This window comes from Lolium perenne, chromosome 1, assembly GCF_019359855.2.
Source record: "Lolium perenne isolate Kyuss_39 chromosome 1, Kyuss_2.0, whole genome shotgun sequence".
Classification (NCBI taxonomy): domain Eukaryota; kingdom Viridiplantae; phylum Streptophyta; class Magnoliopsida; order Poales; family Poaceae; genus Lolium; species Lolium perenne.
The window spans coordinates 179,824,480-179,850,595 of NC_067244.2; the positions used below are offsets into that span (position 1 = coordinate 179,824,480).

At 47.5% G+C, this 26,116-nt stretch overlaps 2 protein-coding genes and 1 non-coding gene across 5 annotated transcripts; 2 read left to right on the top strand and 1 right to left on the bottom strand.

The window, feature by feature from the left end:
* The first annotated feature begins 1,836 nt into the window (after positions 1–1,836).
* On the top strand, positions 1,837–16,931 carry LOC127314456 (LEC14B protein). Of its 3 annotated transcripts, none has more exons than XM_051344926.2 (10): positions 1,837–2,051; positions 2,898–3,337; positions 3,455–3,574; positions 12,440–12,517; positions 12,673–12,849; positions 14,147–14,224; positions 14,869–15,041; positions 15,120–15,272; positions 15,393–15,453; positions 16,309–16,931. In XM_051344926.2, the coding sequence occupies exons 2-10, from the start codon at positions 2,966–2,968 to the stop codon at positions 16,471–16,473; spliced, it is 1,377 nt and encodes a 458-aa protein (XP_051200886.1). In that variant the 5' UTR covers positions 1,837–2,051; positions 2,898–2,965; the 3' UTR covers positions 16,474–16,931. The 3 variants fall into 3 exon arrangements, with proteins under 3 accessions (XP_051200886.1, XP_051200893.1, XP_051200896.1); XM_051344933.2 differs by having other exon boundaries at positions 2,902–3,337; XM_051344936.2 differs by lacking the exon at positions 1,837–2,051 and having other exon boundaries at positions 2,118–3,337; positions 15,393–15,493; positions 16,309–16,449.
* A 272-nt stretch (positions 16,932–17,203) lies between these two features.
* On the top strand, positions 17,204–17,399 carry LOC127328015 (U2 spliceosomal RNA). Its single transcript, XR_007868926.1, has one exon. It is a non-coding gene; the product is annotated as a U2 spliceosomal RNA (small nuclear RNA).
* A 2,380-nt stretch (positions 17,400–19,779) lies between these two features.
* LOC127335390 (transcription termination factor MTERF8, chloroplastic) lies at positions 19,780–21,036 on the bottom strand. Its single transcript, XM_051362049.1, has one exon. It carries the CDS (start codon positions 21,034–21,036, stop codon positions 19,780–19,782), a length of 1,257 nt encoding a protein of 418 aa, XP_051218009.1.
* Positions 21,037–26,116: the final 5,080 nt, after the last annotated feature.

The following is a 26,116-nucleotide window of genomic DNA, read 5'->3' on the forward strand; positions in this document are numbered from 1 at the left end:
CCAGCCCCACATGCACGCGCCGTCGTCTACACGACTACACCCCGGTGCGCTGCATTTGACCAAGACGGGTTCTGCTCTGCTCTGGAGCCGATCCATGTGACACTTGACACTTGGCAATGAATGTACCATGCTAAAAGACGAAAAACTATACGCAATGAGCAAATGATCCGCGCGATGATTGCATGATAGAAATCACGTCGTTGGGCCTACCACGTAGAGCAGCAAGCGGATTATGATTTCATTGTAAAAGAAGCAACTCGGCGATCATACATCAACTCGGAGATCAGCCTACAAGTTTACCATCACACCTCTTCCAAGAATCTTCAATCCAATATATACAGAGATGAACACCGCCAAGAACCAACCATTAACAATGTATGCCAGGGTGGCTAGAGGAGGTGTTTGTACCTCACAGCTCGCAGATCAAGCTACAACCTTACTAACCTACCTCTTCAAATCATATGTTGTTCGAATGTAAGGTACGCTAAAGTCAATGCATGAACAATGGGTGTACAAAGTACACTAAAATCACCTTTTTACAAATAGTTCTCCTAATTTATTTAATGTACTCCCTCCGTCTAATTAAACTTATATAAGATTTGTCAAATTGTAGATGTATCTAGTTGATATTTACCGTCTAGATACATTCAAATTTAGATAAATCTCAGATAACTTTTACGAGACGGAGGGAGTATATTGCTCTAATGTGAATTGAACATAGATATACATGCATTTGCCCAAAATAATGGGTGTAAAATTGTACACCCATGTACTGATCTGCATTTGTCTATATATGGTTGCTCGTGCTTACGGACGGAGGTAGGGGAGACGAGCTGGGGCCATTGCCCCCCCCCCCCCCCCATGTTGTTTTTAGTGGAAATCCCATAATAAATTGTGTTGTTTCTCTCCCAGTTGACCTAAATTAGCCCAAATGGCCACCTCCAATCAGCATAATCTGCATTTGGCTCCCCTTAAACACCCATCCCTCGCTCGTGCTGCATGTTTGATCATTCAACTTGCTTCAGAGTTTTACTTGTCTCGGCTATTCTAAACATGTGTGGAACTGGCTGTGGGTAGACGTTGGAGGCTATATCCCACATCCTTGCGGGCGTGATGACCCTTTGTTCGGCGTTATGACTAAGCAGGAATGATGTGATTTTTGACAAATGAAATGATATCTTCTCCATGGGAGGTTATATACTCGATCATGCATTAGCTTCACACTTGTTTTTTTTTCAATTTAGTGATTATCGACTATGGCACGTGGAGCTATTTACGTTATCATGCGTATATGCCCCAAGCGGCCTTGCATTTTTTTTCTCTCCAAACTATGTATTCTCTTATTTTTAGTCTTTGTTGCTTGCTTCCAAGGTCTAGTTATGTGGAAACCGGTTGTGTGCCCTTTGGGACCGCATAATCTTGATACGAAAATATTTGAGTCAATAAAAACTTTCTTTATCTGTTTTTTTTCTAATAAAGGTAAGATTTTGTTTTATCGAGAGTCGACGTGTCACATGGATATAAATATAATGGTGGCAACTCGTTGATATTAAAATTCCATGGATCTGATGTTCTGTTACTATGTTTTGTCTTTATGTGAAGGTAAGTATTGAGTTTCTTTTAGTATTGAGGTACTTGACATTTCTTTTAAAAAAATATTGTCAGTCAGCATGTAATGGGCCATAATCAATGAGGCCCACTGGCCAGCACGCAGCCTGACTGCCTGACTCAGCCCATTTATTCGTACGGTTTCTGGTCCGCTACAGAAAGCCCGAAACGGGTTAGCGGTTGGCGAGCGGTGGTTGTCAGCGAGCGGGACCCGCTCGAGAAAGCGCTGGCGAAAATCTGCCGGCTCCTCCCGGGTGAGAGGAAGAGCAGTTCTGCAGTCCCCCAACTCCCACGCGTCCAGTGAGCAACGGCGGCAGAGTCGCCGCCACAGGTCTGGGTGGACTCCGATCTTCCGACGCTGCTCCGGTTCCGCTCCGGTGCGATTCGACCGATCCTGCGTCCTCCCCTCTCCTTCCGATCAAATCGGCCCCTCTTGCTGCTCGGTTAGTTCCGCCCGCCTCGAATTCCTCGTTGTTTTTGGTCCGAGTGATTGATTGTGTCGCCGTGGAGGAAATGGTTTGCAATTTAGCATGTACCAGGTTCGGTGGTAGGTAGCAGGCGCGGCCAGTGCAGTGTTTGCGCGGCGCCGCTTGCTGCTCCTAGCTTCCGGCTTCAATCCTTCTGTTCTAAGCTCAATAACTGAAGAAACGTGCGGGGTATTGTGACGGATTCAACGTCCTTTCTGTGTAGCTTACTGCGATCATAACGAACTGCTTCGTAAAAGAATCTGTCATTTGTGTTGAAACTGGTAGTAGTAGGCCAGAGCTGTCTGAGATAATGCAAGCAAATATGCAGGAATTCAGACTGAGGTTGTTTGGCATTTCTCACTATGCGACCATAACTTCTTACCACTAAGAGAGCGTCCATGTGCAGAATACATTTGTGAGAAGATTCATAGTAACAGGACAGTGGCTAATTGTTTGTATAGCAACTTATAGCTCTGGATATTTCTGCAATAGTAGGACTTGGCTAAACTGAGCATTCTAAGCTGTGTAGTAAACTAGTAACGAGCCTTCTGTAAATATATATTTGTTTGGTGCTTGTCACCTTGTAGTCCACTGATTTGATATACTGTTTCACAATTAAATATATTGGAGTGCAGGATCACATGACCTTTGGTTGGGGGTTATTATTTCAGTTACTCATAGAATGTTTCATAATCATGGGTGCACATATCTTTCAATTGTCAAGCATATATATATATAACTCTTATGCAATATATGCTTGTACCTACTCGCACACTCACAGCATGCTTCTTTGTCTTTTGGAACTTCTTCAATTTCCGGAAGCAAGCTTTGGAGTCTGCACATCGATGGGCATTTGGAAAGAGAATTGGTACATATAACAGTCGGAGAGGATGGGTTACGGGATGAGTAGGCTACATGAGGCATACAGTGAACATGAAGGGGAGAATACTGATGGATCTAGTGCAGTCGAAGTGAAAAATGAATTCTCAAAATTACATAATGATATTTTCCAGTTGACCCGACTAAGATCAGGACCTAGTGAAAGCGTCTGCAAGTCCAGGGATACAGCTTCAATAACTAGGTTATTACGTGGAAGGGAAGTTAACTCTTCAGGAAATGGGAAGTTCTCTTCAGCTGATCGTGCATTTGCTCTTGGTCATTATCTTCCGGTGGATGGTCCTGAAATAGTGGACAGAATGGATTCCCGAGCTTATGTCTCACAGTTTTCTGCCGATGGTTCTCTTTTTGTTGCTGGTTTTCAGGTATGCTATGCTCCAACCAATAATTTTAGAAGTTTTACTAGGCTCAAGTAAACGCAGGTGAAATTTCCTTAAAATTTTACTTGGTTTCCCTAATTGTCATTTGGCTTTAATCATCAGGGAAGCGACATAAGAATATATGATGTCGATAAAGATTGGGAAGTGCACAAAGATATTCATGCTAGAAGTTTGAGATGGACCATTAGTGATGTATCGTTATCACCTGATCAACGGTTTCTTGTAAGTTTCACAATAACTTATCTAGTAACCTCTTTGTTGCATGCATTAGTTCAGTTTCGGTATTCCTGTGGCTTCCTGTGCAACTTCGTTATCAATTTGTGCAGTCAATATATTTTATTCTGCTCATTGGGAAGAAATATCTGACATACATTTGGATTAAAATGACAAGGATAAACTAAAGTATATCAAGTCAGATTTGCATAATAGGACTAGTTCAGTGGTGGAGCCAAGGTCCAAAACCTGTGATGTCAAGCTTTTTTTTTCGCGAAAACGCAAAAGCCTTGCGTTTCGATGCATTGATAGGTAAAGAAGAGTTTATGTACAAGTCCGAGGACGGACACAACACGCCGTACAACTCGACCCAAGAAAAGGAAAAAACCTAGACTAGGTGAGTAGCAGGCGCACACCCCGGGCTCCCGCGTCCGCCCATTGCCGCGCGTCGGCCACGATGTCGTTGAACAAGGAAGTCACCGAAGGCCGTGCGTTGTCGAAGACCGCCGCATTTCGGTGTTTCCAGATCCACCATGCCGTAAGCATGATAATCGACGAAGTGCCCTTGCGCAGTTGGCGGGGGGCGGTTCGCACCACCAGCGACCACCACTCCGCGAAGTCACCCTCAGCCATGGGAGGGCCTGAGGTGGATCGGATCCACGACAGGACCTCAAACCAAATCGTCCTGGAGAAGGAACATCCTGTGAGCAGATGGCTCATGGTCTCGGTAGCTTGGTCACAAAGCGGGCATCTAGGCGCATGCTGGAGACCGCGTCGTGCCAATCTCTCACCCGTCCAGCATCTATCAAGGCAGGCCAACCACACGAGGCAGGCCAACCACACGAAGAATTTCACCCTAGGCGGCGCCCAGGATTTCCAGTTAAGCTTCCAGGAGCCTGAGGTGATCGCCCCCTGGAAGAGGGTGTCATAACAGGATCCGGCTGAATACTGGTCATCCGTCGTCCAACGCCAGACTAGTCTGTCTGGATCCATCGATAATTGGGCGTCCCTGAGCCGGCCCCATAGTTGCACGTATTGCCACAGAGCCAGGGCGCTCGGTGCACCTACTATATCGGTAATCCAGGTGCGCTCAACCAACGCCTCTCGAACCGTGCGCGCCTTCCGTCGGCGTTTCGGCACCAAAGCGTAAACCTCCAGCGCCATTTCCTTGATGGACTTGCCGTCCAGCCACCTATCTTCCCAGAAGAGGGCGGATTCCCCGTTGCCAACCACCATGTAGGTGGAGGCCGCGAAGACATCCAGCTCCGCCTTCGAGAAGTGCATGTCCAACCCGCGCCAAGGTCGCAGGGGGTCAGTGTGCATCCTCCATATCCACCTCACCCTGAGGCTGATGGCGGTGCGCGCGAGGTCTGGGATCCCCAGTCCCCCCAGTCGCAGCGGCCTACACACCCGCGCCCAGTTGACGTGACAGTGTCCACCATTAGCCTCCGCCCTGCCAACCCAAAGGAAACCTCGCAGGATCTTGTTCACTTGCTTCAGCGTTTTTTGGTGGAGTCCTAGCACCATCAGCTGGTGCAGGGGGATCGCTGCGAGGACCGAGCGGATTAACGCCAAGCGTCCCGCCCTAGGCATCATCGATGCCCGCCAGGTGGGTAGTTTGTCAGCTAGGCGGTCTACCAGGGGCTGGAATGCGGCAGCCGTCAACCTCCTGACAGACAGGGGGATACCAAGGTATCTCACCGGAAACGGCGCTAGCTGGCACTCCATGAGCCTAGCAGCGCCCGCAGCCTCACCATCGGAACAAGCGATCAGAGATACTGAGCATTTAGCGAAGTTGGTGCGCAGCCCAGATGCCTGCCCAAAGAGTTCCAGGATACCGCGCACGGCGCGCAGTTCCGTCTCATCTGGGTGGCAAAAGATTACCACGTCGTCCGCGTAGAGTGACACCGACGTCACTAAATCTCGCCGCGCTAAGCGCCTCAGAACCCCCAGCTCACTCGCTTTAGCCAACATCCTGTTAAGCGAGTTCATCATCAGAACAAACAGCGCTGGCGACAGGGGGTCTCCCTGCCTCAGGCCCCGCCGATGCCAAATCGGGGGACCTGGCTCGCCATTGAGCATCACCCTGGTACTCGCAGTGGATAGGAGGATGGAGACCAACTCGCGGAACCTTGGTCCAAATCCTATCTTGCGGAGGATCTCCATAAGGAAACCCCAAGAGATGGAGTTGAAGGCTCGAGCAATGTCCAGCTTGAGCATCACCCGCGGCTCCTTCTCACGATGAAGAAATCTGGCTGTCTGCTGGACCAACATGAAGTTATCGTGGATGCAACGTTTGCGAATGAACGCGCATTGGTTGCGATCCACCAGCGACTCCATCCTAGGGGCTAAGCGAGTAGCCAAAGCCTTAGCAACCAGCTTAGCAAAGATATGGATCAGGCTAATCGGCCGGTAATCACCAAGCGCAGCCGCATCCGGGCGCTTGGGCAGCAGGATCAGGAGGGCCTGATTAAGGCCTTGGAACCTGCGCCCGCACAGCGTGAACAGCTTGTCGAAAGCTGCCATGAAGTCACCTTTGACCACTCCCCAACACTTCTGGAGGAACTCGGCCGTGAACCCATCGGGTCCGGGCGCCTTGCCCACCGGCAGTCGCCGAATCACCTCCCAGATCTCGTCTTCCGTGAACGCATCCTCCAGCTCCGAGAGATCCTCGGAGCGGGTGTCCAGGAAGTCCAAGTCTAGTGAGTGTTGTCTGTCCACCGAGGTGCCAAGCAGGCCCTCAAAGTGTGCGAAAGCAGCCTCAGCCATGGTCGCATGGTCAGAAATGACCGCGCCCCCCACCTGGAGACTATGGATCACATTTTTCTGGTGACGGTAAGCTGCGTGCTGATGGAAGAAGGCCGTGTTGGCATCCCCCTCCTTAAACCACGCGATCTTGGCCCGTTGCCTAGCCATGGTGCGCTCCAGGGAGGCCAGGCCCAGGTAAGCGTGTTTCAGATGGGCCCTGAGACTACGCTCATCCTACGACAACTGCCTAGATTCCATGGCCACATCCAGCCTGAAGACCACCTCCCGCGCTATCATGAGCTGCAGTTTGACACATCCAACTTTCTTGTCGCTCCAGCTCATCAGGCTGCGTGTCGTGCGCTTTAGCTTCGCGGTGAGCCGCCGAAAGGGGTCTGGGTCCCCTTCCACGACATCCCAGGCACTACGCACAGCCTCGTCGAAGCCCTCTAAACACAGCCAGAAGCGTTCAAACTGGAACCGCTTCGGTCCCGTGGACCTGGTGGTGCAGTCCAAGAGGAGTGGGCAATGGTCAGCCACCACCGTCGCCAAGCAGCGCAGCATGCAGCTGTTGTGCAGCTCCTCCCAGGCAGCCGTGACAAACACCCGATCCAACCGCACCAGAGTGGGCATTTCCCTCTCGTTCGACCACGTGTAGCGGCGTCCGTGAAGGTAGATCTCCTTCAGCTCGCAATCATTCAGAAAGCGCCGGAATCTGCTCATCATCCTCCGGTTAAGGTTACCGTTGTTCTTGTCCTCATCGCGGTAGATCAGGTTAAAATCCCCGCAAAGCGCCCAAGGTCCAGGGTGACCCTGCGAACATCGCGTAGCTCATCCAGGAAGGCGACCTTGTCAACCTCGGTCTGTGGACCATACACACTAGTCAGCCACCAAGCAGAGCCACCACCCTGGGGGAAACCCTGGCTGTGACACTGTTAGCCCCGTAGTGGGCGCTGTCGAGATGCACGACCTGGCTATTCCAAGCCACTATGATCCCCCCTCGAGTTTCAGTCGCCGGCAAGCATAAGTAAGCATCAAACTCTACGCCTAGCGCCTCAATAACGATAGCATGAGTTACAACAGATAGCTTTGTCTCCTGAAGACATACAATGGACGCACCCGTAGTACACACTACACTCCTAACACCCGTACGCCTTGCGCGATCATTGAGGCCTCGCACATTGGCCACCAGCACCTTAGGTTCGTATAACATTGGACCCGCGTGAAACACCCTGTAGGGGTCAAGCCTCGACGAGGCGACCACCCGTCATCCCCAGCAGTGGTGGGGAGCAACCTCTGATCGTCGAGAGCGACCATCCGTAGAACTCAGCGATTGCCTCAATCATGTCATCTGTGAGGGGAAGCTCGTACATCTTATGGTAAGCTTCCAGGGCAGCCTCTGACGGCGCATCATCCCCCTGTAGAAGGCCAAGCTTGCGCATCAGGTTTCGCACTGCTTTCATCTCGGCGTTCAGACCACTAGGTTGTCCCGCAATCCTCGAGCTGCGGCGAGGCTGGAAGTTGAGCTCGACCAACCTACGTTGGACAGCCGGGGTCTGAAGGAGTGCATCCGAGCGTGCCTTCGCAGCTGTGAGAAACTCACCAAGAGTCCGGGGTCTCGCCAAAGCCGGCTGCGGCCGAGAGGGAGGGGGCTGCCGCGCTCTCTGGAACACCACAGGTGGCGAGGCAAAGCGGCACACCGCCGGGGTTGGGACAGGTGGTGGAGAAGAGGTCTGGGCCCCGGCGTGATCGTCGCAAGCCGGAGGCTGGTCCACGACTATCTCCTCGTCCACCCCCTCATCGTCGTCGTCCTCGTTCGATGTAGCAACCTTTGCGCCAACCGAGGTATGGAGGTCAGCCAATTGGATCACCGGGCATAGCCCAGGCTTGGATCGCCGATGTCAGCGCGCTCGTCCGTAGAGACAGCAGCAGCATGGTGCACCTGATCATGATTTTGAAACTGGGCAGTTTCCCGCGTGGACGTCTCCACTTGGGTCGGAGCCCCACGCCGCTGGCCCACAGCAGCCTGGCCCAGGAGCCTCGGGCCTTGTTCGGGTGGGGATGTGTGCCTCCGGGGTGCAACTGGGCCTGGATCGGCAGCCAGGCCCGTGGCCACCTCAGCCTCCGGACGCGGCGCCTCCATCGTCGCCAACAAACGTCTCTGCCCCGCGCCCATGCAGCTAGGACCTTGCACGTCCGTGACTTGGACCGAAGGGAGTTCGTGGGCAGACCGAGCAGGGACGATGGCGGCAGCGGGCAGGACCACAACGGAACCCACCAGTAGCTCCGTGCCCATGCGCGCTGCTCCGTCCGACTCCAGCTCACGGTCGGCCTCACGCGTAGCCAAGCCGCCAATGTTGACCTGTCCCAACGGCTCACTGCCACAAGCAGCCAACGGCTGGGCAGTGGCAGTCTCAGCCTGATCCTCCTCCACAGCGTTTCTCTCAGCAGCAAAAGCAGTCTTAGCCTGCGCGTCCTCTGCGGCGGTTCTCTCAGCCAAAGCGGCTTTAGCCCGAATCTCCCTCACTTTTCTTCCACCCCGCTTCTTCAGCTTGTCGCGACACAGCTAGGGCCAGGTCCCCCACGACGACGCCAGACGACAACGTTCTCGTGGCCCCTCCCTTGCTGGTGCCAGCCTGGCCAGCGGCCGGAGCGCCGCCAACGCCATCGCCAGAACCGGGGAGCACGTTGGGAACACCGCGCGTGTACTGGTACTGCCACCGCGCCGGCCAGGCCGATGTATGTCCGCCGTCGCCGCCCGCGCCACCACCACCCGCAGCGCCGCCGGGAACGGCTCGCCGGAAGTCCACCGTCCTCGTGACGTGCACGAGTAAGGGGTACACCAGTGTGTTGATGTTCGGAGGGACAACCGCCTGCGCCGGCGCCGCCATGTCCGTGAGCGACGGAGGGTCGTCTGGCTCAACGACATGGAGGTCCACCTCGCGCGGAATCGACGCCGGGTCGAGGCACCACGCGGTGAGCCGTAGGATGCCCATGTCCGCGCGGCTCCTGGTGAGCGGGTGAAGCCGCTCCACCCACGCCGACGGCGCGAGCACTGCCTCCGCCGTGGCCAAACTCCACGCGTTGGCCGGAACTCCCTCGATCTCGAGCTCGGTGTGGACGCAGAGCCCGCCCGACGCCGCGTGAGTGCGTCGCGACCATGGACGAAGCAGCAACCTGAAGTACGGCGAGGCGAGCACGCCGTCGCCGAGCACCCTGTCACGGTCTTCACGCGACGCGAAGAACATGAGGAAATCCTCCGGCCTGTGGCAGTGCACGGAGTAGCTCCCCGGCGTCAGCCTGTGCACGTCCTCCAACGCCATCGACACCTCCTCGGTGGTGACCGCCCTGCGCACGCCGACGATCACTGCCAGGAGCGCCCTTGACAACGCCTCCTCGGCCTCGTCCATCTCTGGCGTGCGAGGGAGCACGCACACCGCTCGGGTCGGGCGCGCGAGCTCACCGCCCACGGCCGGTGCGCGTAGGCCAAGGGGGACGACCTGCTCCTCAGCGCCCCGGCGTGGCCGCACCTCCACAGCCTGGCGAGCCACCGGCAGGACAGGGGCCATGGCACGGTCAGCAGTCGCGTGCCCGACACGATCACCACGCGCCGGTACGGGCGCGGCCGCGCGGGTGCCTGCCACACCCTGCATCTCACGGCGCACCCGGTGTTGACCATCGTCACGGCCGAGCGGAGCCTCCACACGGCGCGCACGGCGTGGACCATCATCGCGGCCGAGCGGAGCCACCACACAGCGCGGCTCCACCACCCTCCTGTTGCCACCATCGGCACGCACCGCAGGCGCCACCTCATGGTGTCGCACTTGCGCATCCATGGCAGCCTGGCGCGCCTCCGGCGCACGCGCGCGGAAGTCGCCGGCGCCTTCACCCATACGACAGCCGCGCCCATCGTCGTTCAGCCTCTTGCGCGCTGGCTCACCTTCTCCAGGCGGCGACGGCGGTCTCGGCGGGCGTGGCTGCGAGCACTCTCGCGCCATGTGACCCGTCTCGCTGCACCGCACACACTGGCCCTGTGGTGCAGTCGACGGCGCGGTGGCCAGTTGCAAAAGAATACTAAATCCCTAACCTGAAAGAACATATATTTAGAACACAAGAGAATAAACCATGTTTCATTTTGTATATAATTGGTATAATAACCACAAGACTGATATTCTAAGGATATTCAACTTATTATTCGTTGATGATACGAATCATATTGATCAAATATCTAATGAGGAGGTATTTATTGTAGATAGTAATTATTCTGTGTCTAATAAGGGAGATGAATTAGATGGCTCAGAATTCGAGAGAGAATCGACTTCTAGTGAGAAAGAAAAACCTCTTTATAGAATTCGTAAAGAGGATTTGATAGCAATAGGCATCGTAGGATCGGGGTCAAACGGTGGTGATGGGGTGCCTGTTTACCTAAGTAGGCCTAGTTCTTTCGGCGCGGTGGCCAGGCTGCATGCAAAGCAAGCACAGCCCTTCGAAATCCGCGTAGGCGCCGACTTCACGCGCAGCCGGGCGCGCCACCCTCGCCGCAGTTCTCCTGCCACCACGGCGTCCCCGCGCACGTTTGCGAGTGACGTGCGAGGGCTCCTCCCACGGTCCTTCTTCCTCCTCGTCGAGCATATCATCGGAAACATCAAGCTCATCGATGGCGGAGCTCAAGCCCTCCGCCCGCACCACGGACCTCACCTCGCGACGCACCTGAGAGATTTCCTGCCCGTCGACGCCCCCCGTAGCACTCCCGCCGGCCAAGGCCTCGCTGTAGGACCGAGGGGTTTCCTCCGAGTCGGATCCCTGGCCGCCGCGCCAGCGGTCCGCTCGGCCGCGCGGACTCGCCGCCGGTGACGGGGTGGGGGAGGGGGACGGGGTGGGTGAAGGGGTGGTCATGGTCGCCGTCCCAGGGTGGGAGCAGGGTTCGCTCTCGCTCTCGCTCTCGCTGCGCTCGCTCTCGCTCATGTCAAGCTTTAAAAATGTGAAGATTGTTTTTGTTGAGAACACATTTATGTAGACAAATTAAACATGAGTAGAAAAGATCACACTTTATTGCAGCATAATTATAGTAGAATCCCTTTGCGATTATGTATATCTTCATGATATGACTTCCTAATTTTCATTTTTTTGTGAAGAATATGCAACATTTGACTCAGACTCTCACTTCTTGAGAAATATATCCATTTGCCAAAGTTAAGACCTGGCAATAAAAAGTTGTTTCTATAAGAAAGCAATTTAATTAATTGATAAACCTAGAGAATATGTGACATATAACCAGTACTGCACAGAATATGTAGAGAATAAGAGAAGTCGCTGGACAAAGATCGCGAGGATCAGTCAGGAAGTTTACGCGGTTCCATTACTTTGTTTTGCAGTATGAGCAGACAAACGATTACCCGATGCAGATGAAAAGTGGGCATGCTAATCGGTTTCCAAAAAATTTGCATTGAGCAGTGGGGTATGCATATCTGGGTATTAAACTTGCCAAAATCTGTGTAGTCGCCTGACTACACTGCCATATAACGTGGCTCCGCCACTGGACTAGTTGGGCCAGTGTGTGCTTCCAGGTACCAGTAGTGGAAATATGGCCTGGGTTGAAAATTGTTACTGAACGTTTCATTTGCGCAAATGGTGGCCTAATTGGGTACCCATTTTTTTACATAACGGGACTAAGTTTTTGGTGATTAAGAAAATAGAATGGTGAATTAATTGGGCTATTAAGCAGAACCCAACATTTTAGAAATTGGCCATTGCTGGACTTAGCTCATTGTATCGATGATTTACTGATTCAAATATGGTCATTTCGGTAGCTCAGCTCTGCACAGAATCATAGATGGTTTTTGAATTTTTCTATATTAAAATCCAAGTAAATTTAATGTCTAGCTATGGAGATATGGAGACAGTTTTTCCAATTCATTTGGTTCGTCCAGGCCATTCGATCACTCATGTGCTGGTACGAGCATTGGAGATGTAAAAATTTACACACTAGTTAGCTCTTTCTATCTACATTTTATCTAGGCCTTACTTCACTGGTCTCTGTTTATGTGGATGTGTGCCTTTTCTCTCACTCTTTCCTTTCTTCGTGCGTAATTGCATTTCTGATCTTCCTTATGACGTGTCAATCTGCAGGTCTACTCTAGCCTGGCACCTATTATCCATATTGTCAATATCGGGACTGCTTCAAGAGAATCATATGCTAATGTCACTGTGAGTTCTCATCAAGATCTGCACCCTGCAAGGAAAATGGCCGTTTCACCCCTATTAAGATAGTGAACTCTTGCATTCGATTCTTTTTTCTGCTCAAACATGCCTGATGAATACTTTTATGTTCAGCTATTAATGCTTCTTAAATCTTTCTGTAGGACATCCATGACGGATTAGATTTTTCCCAGCATGAAGATGTTAGATATTCGTTTGGAATGTTTTCTGTTAAGTTCTCCACTGATGGCCGAGAGCTTGTCGCTGGCAGTAACGATGATTCAATATATGTCTATGACCTTCAGGCGGACAAACTGACATTGCGTTTACCCGCTCATACAGTATGAAATATTATACTTTCTTGGATTGTTGTCATTTTCATCTTTGTATGATCATTTTTGTGCATGTATCTCTTTATTTATTTTGGGTTCATATTTCACGGCCAAATGTCCTGAAGTTGGTTATTCTCGCTTATCAGCCAAGTGGCTTCATTCATGCTTATCCAGACATGATCTATCTGCCTTTTTTTTAAATTAGAAATGGGTTACAAATATGGTACTGTATTTTTACCCTGATAATGATCTATCTAAAGTTCTAAACCCAAAATTATATAAAATGATCTTGCTGCTGCTGCCCCAAGTCCCTAATACTTAGGCGTAACATTGTAAACATGTGGTGTTCGTCCATCTTCGGAATTGTACTTAAACCCTTCTTTACATCAATGCATCCAGACGAAACTTTTGTGTTTTTCTCGGAAAGAAAAGATATTGCTGAATAGGAAGACCGGTAATGGTATCGGTGAATGATATTTGGTGGACACAGGATATAAAAGCTCTCATTTGGATGGCAGGCCTTTCAAAGGGTGGCAGCAATCAGGACTGACATCAATTAAGTTCTGATCTATTTTATGCCCCCACCATGTGTTGGCCAGTTTATTTGCAAGACATGCTGATACACCCAATTGGACAGACGATATAGCCCTAACATCTCTCCATTGATATTTGTTACCAATTAATTTAGATTAATAAGGTTTTTCTTACCAACATTAAAAGAACAAACACCTAAACTGTTAGTATTTCTCTTTTAAGTATGACACTCATGTGCTCACATATTGTGCTTCTAGAGAGTATGTTGTGATGGAAATTTTAGTATCCTAAGTTACTCAATGATTGATTGCTTTTCAACTATGATTCATGTACAAAAGCTAGCAAGTTGCTCCAGTCAGGGAGTTTATCTTTGGATTACTGACTTGATAAAATCCTTTTTTTAGAATCCAGTGGCACCAATATATATTTTGAAGTGTCAGGTTGGCTATCACTAGCAAATGAAAACGATCAATCCAGTCTTGGCATCTTGCTCTGCTGGTTTGTTTGGCTCAGTCAAACTGGGTTGTGCTCTTTGTTTTGAAGAATGAACTGTCCGAATACTTGTTACTTTGCCAAATAAACTCAGGCATGTTAGGAACATCTTAGTTAGGCTGGAAGCATAATACAAGATGCATAAATTGAGGGGGTAGCATGCAGCTTTCTTATTATTGCTGCAGTGTATTAGAATCCTTCTTCCTCTATGGATTGGTAGCATCTTAGTGCACCTAATATTTTGTATGTTAATTGAATTACTTTTCTTTTGATATTTCAGTCTGATGTCAACACAGTAGCATTCGCTGATGAAAGTGGTAATCTCATTTATTCTGGAAGCGATGATAATTTGTGCAAGGTAGCTCACTGTTAGAAGTTAATATTATGTCAGACCACATATGACTGGATTTCTTTTCTCAGATTTATCCACCATGTTGGAACATATGAAGTGTGAAGTCTTTTTTACGTTGCCACCTCCAATTGCTGAAAGACTGAACACACTGATTCTGAATGTTTTTGTGTCCAGTAGTGCCAGATTACATGTCATCGTTCCTGACAAAGAAAGAAAGAAATTATTACATGTCACGAAATAGATGAACTTTTTTTGGTACCTGAAAGATATGCATTGTGCGGGTGCTTAAATAAAATTTGATCGGTACAAATAAAATAAAATGAGATGGTTCGGTAGTAATGTCAATATTCTAACTTATCCAGTTTGTTCCTTTAGTCCAGTATTGTTACCTATATATGAACCGTTTTTCACAGTACTGTATCCTGGTTCTTAACTCTCAAACGAAATAAGTTTCAAATTGATTCGAATATATTCTTAATCACAAACACCCAGAATGCATCTGTTAGTAATTCCTGTGTAGTTTTGCATGACATGACAACTTATGTGTTTACTAAGATAATTCTGAGGTTTCCTCTCGAACAAAAACTTAAATGTTCCTTAACTTTAGTCATTTTAGAAATGTTGTGGTATTTGATCTTGTTACCATTCAGGTCTGGGACAGACGTTGTTTGTCCTCAGGGGAAGCTGCTGGAGTTTTGACTGGACATTTGCATGGCATTACTCATATTGACAGCCGTGGAGATGGTCGATGTTTCATATCAAATGGAAAAGATCAAGCTATTAAGATGTGGGACATTAGGAAAATGACATCCAATGTTGATGGGTATGTCTTAAGGAACATATAGTTTGCTTAATTATTTGGTTCCTCAGATTTGAAATACTAAATTTATATTTCATGCAGTTCTGAAAACAGAGTCCCTGCTTGGGACTACAGATATTCAAGATATCCACAACAGAAGCAGCAAAAGCATCCACATGATCAGTCATTAGCTACATACCGGGGCCATTCAGTTCTCCGCACATTAATCCGTTGCTACTTTTCTCCCACGTACAGGTAGCTTCACTATGCCATGTCAAGTATTATTATCTTGTGTAACTAATCGACAACTTTACATCATTGTTATTTTATAATTATTTAGTACATATATGTGCTAATATCCTCTTCTTCCTACAGCACGGGACAAAAGTACATATACACAGGATCTTACGATGCTAGTGTCTGCATCTATGACGTGGTATGTTTCTATTCAACAATCATGATAAATCTATGACGTGGTATGTCGCAAAAAAAAATGCATGATAGTGCAGTAGAGATGTTTATCCTCCATTATTTTACTGGCTGTATTGAACATCGAATAGCGTTGAAGTACTTCCAGTGATAAATCTAGTATAATTTCATACAACAAATCTGTACAATCTTCTGTATATTTTTAATGCAATTTAGAAGGCTGATTGCACGAATTCAACGGCAATACAAAGTGATGCAAATGGATACTAGAAGTACCATTGCTCCGTTGCATTTTTTATTAATCCGGCGGGGGAGGGCCCCCACGATTTCTTGAATTAGAAGAGGTGAGGCACCTGTAATTTGCCCCAGACGAGGATTGAACCCAGGCGGGCTGGGCGCACCACCGCGCCTCAAGCCACCTGAGCACTGCTCGGTTCTCTGTTTTCCCCTATTTTAAGAGAGCTCCATTTTATCGTTGTTAATTCAACGGCAATATTTGATGCTGTATAGCCACATCCCATTATGATAAATTGTGGCAATCTGAAATTCCACTTTTCAAAATTAAACATGGTATACATGCTGCCTCTGAATTTGATATGTGACACTGATGAATTGGAACACTGATGAAGTTTCTTGGTCGTGTGGCATTACATAAGTAGTCAAGACTGAAGGCAACTGAACACTCCATTCCCTATCACCTTATTACATGGAATTAGACTAGTTCCCTTTTGTGTTTATGATTTCCAAAAGCTGTTCCAGCATATTTAATGTTTGTAGTTATTGACTTCTTATCAGTGCATCAAGATGCAAGCTTTGTGTTTTCTTGAAAAATATATTTTGAAATGCCTTGTTTCATGTTTAGGTAAGTGGATCACAAGTCGCCAAACTGCAAGGATATCATCACCTGGCAGTTCGCGACTGCAGCTGGCATCCATCTGATCCATTGCTTGTCAGTTCATCCTGGGACGGGCGGATTGCCAAATGGTCCAGAGCTTGTTCACAGCAAGATACTTCTGAACTTGATTGAGTCAGGTACTCGAGTGTGCAGATACTTCTCGTCATGTAATGTATAGAAAGCATGTGTGATCTTCGGTTGAAGGAATAGTTTAAGCAAAGAAAGCGACCGTCAAAAAAGAAGAAGAAAAGAAAGAGAACCCTACATTGTACATACAAAATAGAGGCCGAGTCAAGCGCGTGTGTGTGGTGTTTCGTCATACCTTTGATGAAGGTAAAACATAGTACTCCATGTACTGTTAATTATGTACTTTCCATGGGCATTTGTACTTTGTATCCTTTTGGTATAAAATATTCTTTAATATATTATCCTTGAAAGTTCTTTATCACATATTTTTTGAGGGTTAAAGATCCATGTAGAACTGGGTACCTTCCATGGGCATTTGTACTTTGTATCCTTTTGGTCTAAAATTTTGAAAGCAGAACTGGGTACCTCGTATTCTTTAATATATTATCCTTGAAAGTTCTTTATCACATATTTTTTTTGAGGGTTAAAGATCCAGCGAAATAAGAGGCAGACGGAAGAGAATCCTACGAATGTACGTTTTTGCCTGTCGAAAGTCATGCAGTTGCAATTCTGGGCTTCGTTGTATTACGGCCCAATCAGCAGAGCAAAGCCTCCCAAAGTAACCAACGGATGGGTGCGCTGGTGCTGCTCTTTCGTTTAGTCCCACCTCGCCCAGCTAGGAAGTACCGGAGCCGCAGACCCGCTATATAATGAGACCCTGGACGCTGAGGAAATCATACCTTTCTCGGCCTTTTGGCTAAGATCAAGTGTAGTATCTGTTCTTATCAGTTTAATATCTGATATGTGGGCTATATGCCCACAACGATATTAAATTTATTTTTTGTGGGGGAAGGTTCACAACAATAGCTTGCTATTGGGGCCTTCAGGTGTCGCCCAGGCCTTGCACTACAGCCTGGGCAGGCGCACCCCAACCAAGTTAAAATCCAAATTTACATGCTTTTCGTGTTGCTGAAAAGGTGCACAACGATATGCTCTGTATGCTCTTTTCAAGAAGACATTAAGTTGGGCGACGTTATATGCCTCAGCTCTGAAATCGTGACATACATCACGATACAGCAGAGACCAGACAATTGAGGGTTTCAGCTATAAAGTAAATAAGTTTTCATGTACTACTGTATTTGCCAAAATTAAGGACACCTCGTCTCAGTTCAACAGATGTAGAATCTGACGTGCTCTCAGATCATCTGAAAGATTGGTCGCCGGGACAAGAGCCATTGGTATCGACGTTACAACTGATGCGCTAATAACATGCTGAAGCATAGTCAGCATATGGAGATCAAGTAACCCTCTCTCTTTAGCAAGATCAAGCACAGTCCTAAGGTCAAGTTACCTTCAAGGATATAATTGAGAGCAGGAGCAGCTATGCTTCAAGATCCATATACACAAACGCCAAAAGGCAACAGAGGAACACACTTAGAACTTTGGATGGTAAAAGAAGTGAACACCACTCCAACAGGCATTTTCAAAATCTCACCTGCGATGCTCTTGACACCGAAATATGCTTTAGTCATAGTGATTTCCGTACTAATACAGGAGATCAGACAATTTTCCTGCAAGAGCAAGTGTTATTTCTGCGTTCAAAGGGCTCATCAGCAGGCCATTTGCATCCTTCCAACTGCTGCTGTACTTTCAGTTTCAGAAGGTAAGTGACTCAATGCATTCAAGCACGAGCCTGGTAAGTAAAAATGCCAAGGAGATGGACATGCGTTATAGATAAAACAGAAGTTCAGTGGCCATGAAATGAACACTAACATTACATAAGATCGAACAGATCAGGCTGCGTAATTTCAAGAACAACAAATGTTCTGAACATTCAGAAAGATCCCACGAGAAAAACTAACAGATGCCAGATCAGTGTTAGATCCATGTTCTTGTAGGATACAGCGGAATGCCGAGAATGCAGCCTCGGACTCTCTGTTTCTCATTTGATCCTGCACTCGGTCAGGTCCAACATCAATATACAGGGTACCTCAATATCCAACATCAATATGCTAGACATTATTGAGCCTCACGAGCTGCAGCATTTCAGGCCTAGCCGATGTTGTGATGCTCCAGGTTTCTACTTTCTAGCATACAGCGTTTCGCTGAAACGTACAGGAATTGGAACTGACCACATATGCCATACAATTAGCGCCTCATTTTATCATTTTTAAGAAGCACAGTCGATTTTATATTTGTTTCTCCATACAATCATGGTCTCTTCTCTGAATCTTGCAGTTCAAATTTTTACAGAACTAACTACATTTGGATGTGTTGAAACTATTAAAATATGTATTTAAACCTTGTTATACAGGAATTGCCGGTGGGGGGTGTTGGGCGTCCCAGCAATCTACATCAAAATATATTCTGGTGCTTGTTGGTTAACTGAATTCTCTGCTTAGAAATTTATGTCTGATCTCGACCTTCACTGCAATAATAACATAATCTACAATCAAATAATTTTACTTGGTTGCTTCTTTACATGCTTTTTCAGCAACAATTAACATGATCAATATGACCACACTAGGACAGAAAATAAATCTTTCTCAGTAGCGCCGGTACCAAGGTTCTTCACCATATTTTCGGGTTATAGTATATGTAATAACTATTTTCTTAATTTTTACACCTTTCTTTGTATGTGTATTCTTTCGAGGCCAGATTACTGAGTTCACGTTTTAAGTTAAAAGCGACCTCATTTTATTACCAAGATCGACGTGTTCGAGCTAACTATGCATAAAATGGATTTTCTTTATGTTTTGGTCAATATTGATGAATTTGAGCTGACTCTGCCTTCCTCCTTTGTTACTTTGCACACTTTCTTTGAACGGTGGTTCTTATTGTAGATTCAGTTATATTATATGTATTGGTCAAATAAAAAACTAATTTTGAACTGTTAATGGGACATGAACAGGGGCAACGCCTCAAAGCTCAAGAAAGTTTCGAGCGACGCATACAAGCCAATGAAGAATCCGTAGTAACGCACAGGCAATTTTACTAGTGTAACTCAAAAAGTAACGCACATGCAATTTTACTAGTGTAACTCAAAAAATAATGGGATGGTCAATGTAAAGGGCATAACGATTAGCAGAACCACCATTTGAACATACCCGACCAAGGAATTTCGAGAACAGTATAGCATCTACCATGACTCTAGAGTTTAATAGGCAACCAATGGGGCCAAGTTATCCTCTGATTCTCTGAAGCAGTGCTAAAACCATGGATCATGACTTCATCTTTAACATTCCTGGCGCCTGGAAACATAAGCCTAATCCACAGTCTTATATCATTCTGAAGTGTGTCGTATCGGATAAATCATCTGAATCCTTCAAATCTAATCTGACCCTCATACGCCTTGACAACATCTGGCACATCGTCGGCATGGCTCAAGACATATCTCTCCGAGAAAACACTTGAATCGACCAGCAATGCCTCAACCAACTCGATACCTCCCTGGATCTTCCCCTCCCTCATCAGCACAAACAGCACGGCGCACCTTGGCAGGATGCACTCGTTCAAGCCAGAACACAGAATCTCAGGATGTGCAATTATAAAGCTTGTTCCAAGCTTCAGCTCGTCCAGCAAGAACCGGACCTTCTTTTCCATGTTCTTGTTGCCGAATTGCAGTATCATGGGCTGCGCCTTGAAGATCTCGAGCACCTCACCCTCCGACAGCCCGAAGCTCTGGTACAATGCCAGCCTCCGCAGCCATGCGTCCTTCTTAAGGCGACACATCTCACGGAAGCAGTGCATGAAGCGCGGGTCCGAGATGCACATACCGATTGCCTTGAGTTGCTCGAAGACTTCGCTGATGCGATCCGGCGACGTCAAGAGCACGCCCATCTGGGTGACGAGGAGCTCCGAAATGGCCGCATCGGTGAAGCCACAGCGGCGGAGGGCTTCCACGACGGGGCGCATGTTTTCCTCGACGTCCGCCAGGAGGGCCCTGGGGGCGCGGGAGAAGCCGAGGCGGAGGTCGTCCTCGCTGCCGATGACGCCGCGGAGGAACTGGATAGAGGGGACGAGGTGCTCGTCGAGGCTGCGCGTGAGGAGGAGAGGCGCCGTAGCGAGCTTGCGGGGCTCGAAGCCGAGGGAGGCGAAAAACTGGATCTTGGGGAGGATGACCCGTTCGGGATCGGCGAGGAGGATCGTCGGGGCGCTGCGAACAGTCCGGACGATGTCGTCGTCGTCGAATCCATGGTCTCTGAGGAGGGAGCGCACAGCGTCGGCGTTGTCGGTCGACAGGATGCGGATCTTTTTAGTGGTGGCTGTGACGGCGGCGCCAGCGGGGGAGAGCCCGCAGGAGATGAGGTAGGAGACGGTGGCTGGGCAGGGTTCCGAGTTGGGGACATCGGCGACGGCGGACGAGGAGTAGGTGTGGGCGAAAGGGATGGTGCTAAGGATGATCCGGAGGGGATCGCTGCCGCCGCCGCCGCCGCTGCCAAGAATTTGATGGGTTCCGAGGAGCCGCCGCCGGCAAATGGAGGCTAACATGATGAATTCAGGATGGGGGGGAACTGTAGGACTCGGCTTCAGTGACGTCGTGAAGGCAAAGTCACGGAGCAACTTCATCTGCCCTGGGTTGTATATCCAGCGTACAAGATTGCTTTAATTTTGAGACTAAAAAAAATTATAACTGTTTAGAAGAAATGAAAAAAAAATCAGTAAATCACAAATCCTTCGTTATGTTTGGATCATTGGTTTGTGAATAAATACCTTTTTAAGTTACTGAGCTCAAAATGGCATTTATTCACAAATCATCGATAAGAATGGGATATAACTTCCCCATAATGCAGAACAATAATTTTACTTATATGGTTTACTATACTCCCTCCGATCCGGAAAATATGTCGAGCGGGTCATTCTACGAAAACAACCTTGCATTTGTCTTTTATAAAACCCGCACTCCAGGTCGCTGGGAGTGAGCGCGCGTGGATCTACTTGGCGCATGACAGTTGGGGGCATTGGCCAGGCCCAGTTAAACTGATGGTCTAGTTTCCTGATTTCCGAGTGGTGTAATGTAAAACGTAATTGTACTAACATCCCGACTCTTTTTTTGGATCGGGAAGTACTTTTTTTTCAAATTTTCAGTTCAACTTCAATTTTTGAAATAGTTTGGAATAATTCCAGCAAGATCTAGAATTGTTCTAGAGATTTTATGACTAAGAAACATCTGGGAGTCTCTTTAACCTTGTCGCAAGTGTTTCAGGGTTGCCATATATATTTAGTAATTCTCGAAATCATTTAGATGATATTTTGTATTGGGGAAATCTCATTCCGGTGAAGTCTGGATTGTCTAGAGGCCACCAAAATAAGAGAGGGAAAAGTTATATTGAAGGAGAGAGGGGAAGGTGGCCAACCAAGCTACTAGGGCCCTCTAGGAGCCAGCCAGGCCAACCCATCTAGGCTAGCCGGCCAGGGCCCATCGCGCATCACCTTCCTTTGGCCCCCCTTCCGGACGATGGGCCTTAGGGTTAGGGTGGGCTCGCCCACCCCTGACCGAACTGACCTAAGGAAGAGCAGCAGCCAGCCCTAGGCGCCCGAGGGCGGCGAGAGCCAGCCCCTTACCAAGTTAATGCCCCCCTCCACGTATAAATAGAGGTGCCCATCCACCTCAAATGATGTGCAATTTTCTCTCGTAGTTCTCTTTTAGCCCTTTGGTTGGCCATGTCTCCCTCTCCCTCTCCACATACGCCGAAAGGTTGCACCACTCCCGCGTGGTAGCCTAGCACTGGACGGTGAAGCTCTCGTGCATTGTATCTCTGGACGTGTGGACCACGCCAGAGGAATCGTTCGTTCGATTCTTTGAGCAAGGAGGAGATATCCTCGCGAGTGGAAGGACTTGCCTAGCTGCCGGGATTGCCCGGATCATCTTTATCGAGCTCTCCTGCTTTTGACACGGAAATTAAAGAACACATATTTGGGGTAAATTACACCATGTTTAGCTAGGATTAACCCTAGGCAACTAACATGAGTAATAGAGGATTTTACATAAGATAAGGAAACTTATTCAAATTCCTAAAAATATTGTCCATACAAGTGAGGCAACGCAATAGACCTTATGTTCTAGTTTTTTCAAAAAACTATATAACCTATATCTAGAAACAGAGGAGTATGTCAGTAATTTGTACATACTATGCGACTATGTTAGTGATTTGTATGCACTATAAATTTGTATGACTATGATATGGATTTGTACGACTATATTTGTGTAATTGAAATAAATATTTTATATTAAATTGGTCAAATTAACGAGCAAAAGATACCTGCGGGATTAATAATTTCAACCGGTACTACTATCATAGTTGAAGGACAAATATGGATGGCAATTAGTAGCGTCTCCCCATGGACCACACTTGTCAGTTAGACATGCTTACCGACGTGCTTGACCTTTTAAAATTGGAGAACCCACTTTTATTGTTGCTTAGAATGTAGGACACAATTCTTGACGTCTTTGTTTTTCGAGCGTGGTATTAAGAAGGTCTACTCTTGCATAGCACGAAATGAGGTACTGATGTACTCCCTCCTACCTATCTTCTGTTGCGTATAATTTTTCATCCAAATTAAACTATGCAAACTTTGATTAAAAATATACATAATAATATAAAATTTTAACATGAAAATGCATAATACATATAATATGAAAATCTATTCCATAACAATTCTAAAAAAATCTTTTATTGTATATGTTTATATTTTTATCAATATAAATGTTTGACTTTAAGCAAAGCTTTCATACAACATATCTTGGGCAGTAGGGAGTATGTCAGTATAAACTAGGTCACGATTTATAAATATCCACCTTCCCTAATCTCCACGGAAGTAAAGGTGTCAGATAAGAATTTTAATCTAACTATGTAATTATTATTTAGAATACTATAGTACTATAAATTTAATTAATTGTTATTTCACAAGACTTATAATAAAAGCAATATCACCCCCACTTAACTATGCGGTCAATATTTTCAATCTTAAATTTGTACTAAATAATTATTTTAGATTGGAGGAAGTAATACATACTACCTCTGCGTATTTCAAGATAAACTTTAATCATAAAAATTAAGTAACAAAATATTGATTATATTATACGTAATTAGTACCATTGGATTCGTATTGAAAAGCACATTCTAATAATGCTAATTTCGTACAAAGAATTTTTATATACTTGTAGTAATTTTGATCAAACAATAAACATTTAAACGAGACCGTTTTATCCGTTTCAAGTACGTTTCAATAAGGTCCAAAAAAATATATATTTAAAGATTTTCAATCTCTACTTTTCGTATTATATACCTCCGTTCCTTTCTATAGTGTCTATAGATTTTTGGCATTTATTTTAGAATATAAGGTTGTAGCTTAGTTTTTTTCAATTACACCCTCCCCGTTCAGCTCCTAGATTGTTCAGGTCCCAAATTTGTTATAGTTGTTGGCGTCCGAAACCCACCGGCGAGTAGCGACGGGAAACACGTAGAGCCGGGAGGCTCCCAGAACTGCGGCTGACCCTGGTCCCTCGAGCGACGGCCCGCAAAGCTCCGGCACGCACGTCCCGATGCTGGTGCAAGGGCGTGCCACCTGACCTATACCTGGTCAGGAAGGTGATGGATTGCTTCGCTTAGTTTCCTGCATGGCATACACGTAAACATTAAATACGAGCCTCGATCGGCTCTCAGGTTGTCCTGTGAATCGGCTCAAGGAGCCGATCCACCCATGATTCGTATGAGGTCTACGATCACATGGTGGTCCTGCTTGATCAATATAAAGCTAAAACGACCTACGACGATTTAGGGTTTTCACCGCATAATCGGAACATCCTATACGTGATTGAGCCTGGCAGCCACGCGAGATGATAATAAACCAGCCCTAGATAAGGCCTAAAAACCAACATGGAGTTGATTCCCGGAACATCTTATCTAGGGCTAGCAAACTACACCCTACGTACTACTGGATCCTTCAACCCGTTTGCAAGGCCTAACTATGCAGATATTAAACTAATCCTTGAAGAACAAGGAGCAATCATAACAGATCGGATCTACTAAATACGGATCAAGCAAGGTGCCGCCCTTATACCTAAGATAGGTGTAAAGGCGGCTAGACGTCTAGGGATAGCATAGATAAAAGCATATATCGTGATAAAGCAATGCTAACCCTAACACATCTATGATAACTACGTTGCTCGCCATCAACAAGGCTTCAGCACGAGCAACGCATGAACAACGAATAAACGTATACTGATGCGATCTAGGCAGCATGATGCTTACCCGGAAGAAACCCTCGAAACAAGGGGTTGGCAATGCGCCTAGATTGGTTTGTTGTGAACGTGATTGTTGTTTTTCTCAATAACCCTAGATACATATTTATAGTCCGTAGACTTTCTAACGTGGGAATAATCCCAACCGTGTACGAGCCAAGTTCTACCTAACCGACACGTATCCTACTATATTTACAGATACACAGGCAAACCAGCCCAAACTTCGTGTACAAGGCCGATTCATGTATATCTTCCGTGTACATTCTTCAAGCCCCTCTTTAATCACGGCCCACCTCTGATCCGGTCAAATTCTGGTGATAACACATGCCCCCCTGGTTTTGGAAATGATAATTCCAAAACCACTCTGCTATTTCGCCGTCGGGTCATGTCGTGGCAGAGCAGAACCGTCGCAGTATCCTTCATCATGATGCCTTGCCTTCTCAACTTCTCTGCGTGACCTGGCAGTTTTTTTTTCTTTGGGCACCACTTCCTCGGAAACTGATGTGGCATTGAATCTCCACTATACCCATTTATTTAACCGCGCCGCACAGTTCACCACTTCATCCCCTTGCTATGTTCTAGCCATCGGCACCAAGAAACCCCCATCTCAGTAGCAATGTTTTCCTCCTCTTCCTCCTCCGCCTCGTCGGATCTCTCCTCCCAATCCTTCTCCTCTTCGTCCTCCTCCACCTCGTCGGATCTTTCCTCCCAATCTTCTTCATCTCGTGAGCCGACGCCGGAGTGGGGCTCGCTGGCGGCGCACGACATCCTCGCCCCAACGGAGTGGGACAACGAGGACCACGAGCCCTTCGTCTGGTCCGAGGACGACAAGTCCTTGACCAGCGGCGACGATGACCTCCAGTTCCTTGCCGATGGGGAACTGGAAGCGACGAGTGAGGACGACTCGTTCTCCTGGGACGGCTACACTTCCTCCGAGGAGGAGGAAGAAGAAGACGACGACGACTCCCTCAAGGATTATCCGCCGGCGAAGCGCTTCCGCGCCGGATCGGATGACGATGACGATGACGACGACGACGAGGAGGAGGAAGCTCCCATAGAGGGCTATGGGAGCAGCGACGAGGAGCCCGCCGGCAGCAGCACCGACGAGAGCTCCGAGGGCGACGACGAGGGCAGCGACGGCCCGTAGAGTAGGATCTACTAGTATAGGTCTAGTAGTAGTAGCAGATTGGTCAATAGACCTTTCTTTTGTTCTTCCTCCCTTGAGCAATCGGCTCTTTCTTTGTAAGAAATCCCCTTTATTAATGAAGAAAATATTCCTCTATCAATTTTGCTTTCTCGTAAATTTTTCCGATTGCCGAACGAAGTCAATGCACAAAGAGCCGATGGCAGGGCATCGGCTTGCACCATAAACACGATTTAAGGCCAAACCAGTTGCCTATTCAC

Coding starts and splice junctions, on each gene's coding strand:
- LOC127314456 (XM_051344926.2), top strand. CDS start 2,966: ATGGGTTACGGGATGAGTAGGCTACATGAGGCATACAGTGAACATGAA. Junction 12,850..14,146: donor TGCGTTTACCCGCTCATACA/GTATGAAATATT, acceptor TTGATATTTCAG/TCTGATGTCAACACAGTAGC. Junction 15,042..15,119: donor ATGACATCCAATGTTGATGG/GTATGTCTTAAG, acceptor TATTTCATGCAG/TTCTGAAAACAGAGTCCCTG.
- LOC127335390 (XM_051362049.1), bottom strand. CDS start 21,036: ATGAAGTTGCTCCGTGACTTTGCCTTCACGACGTCACTGAAGCCGAGT.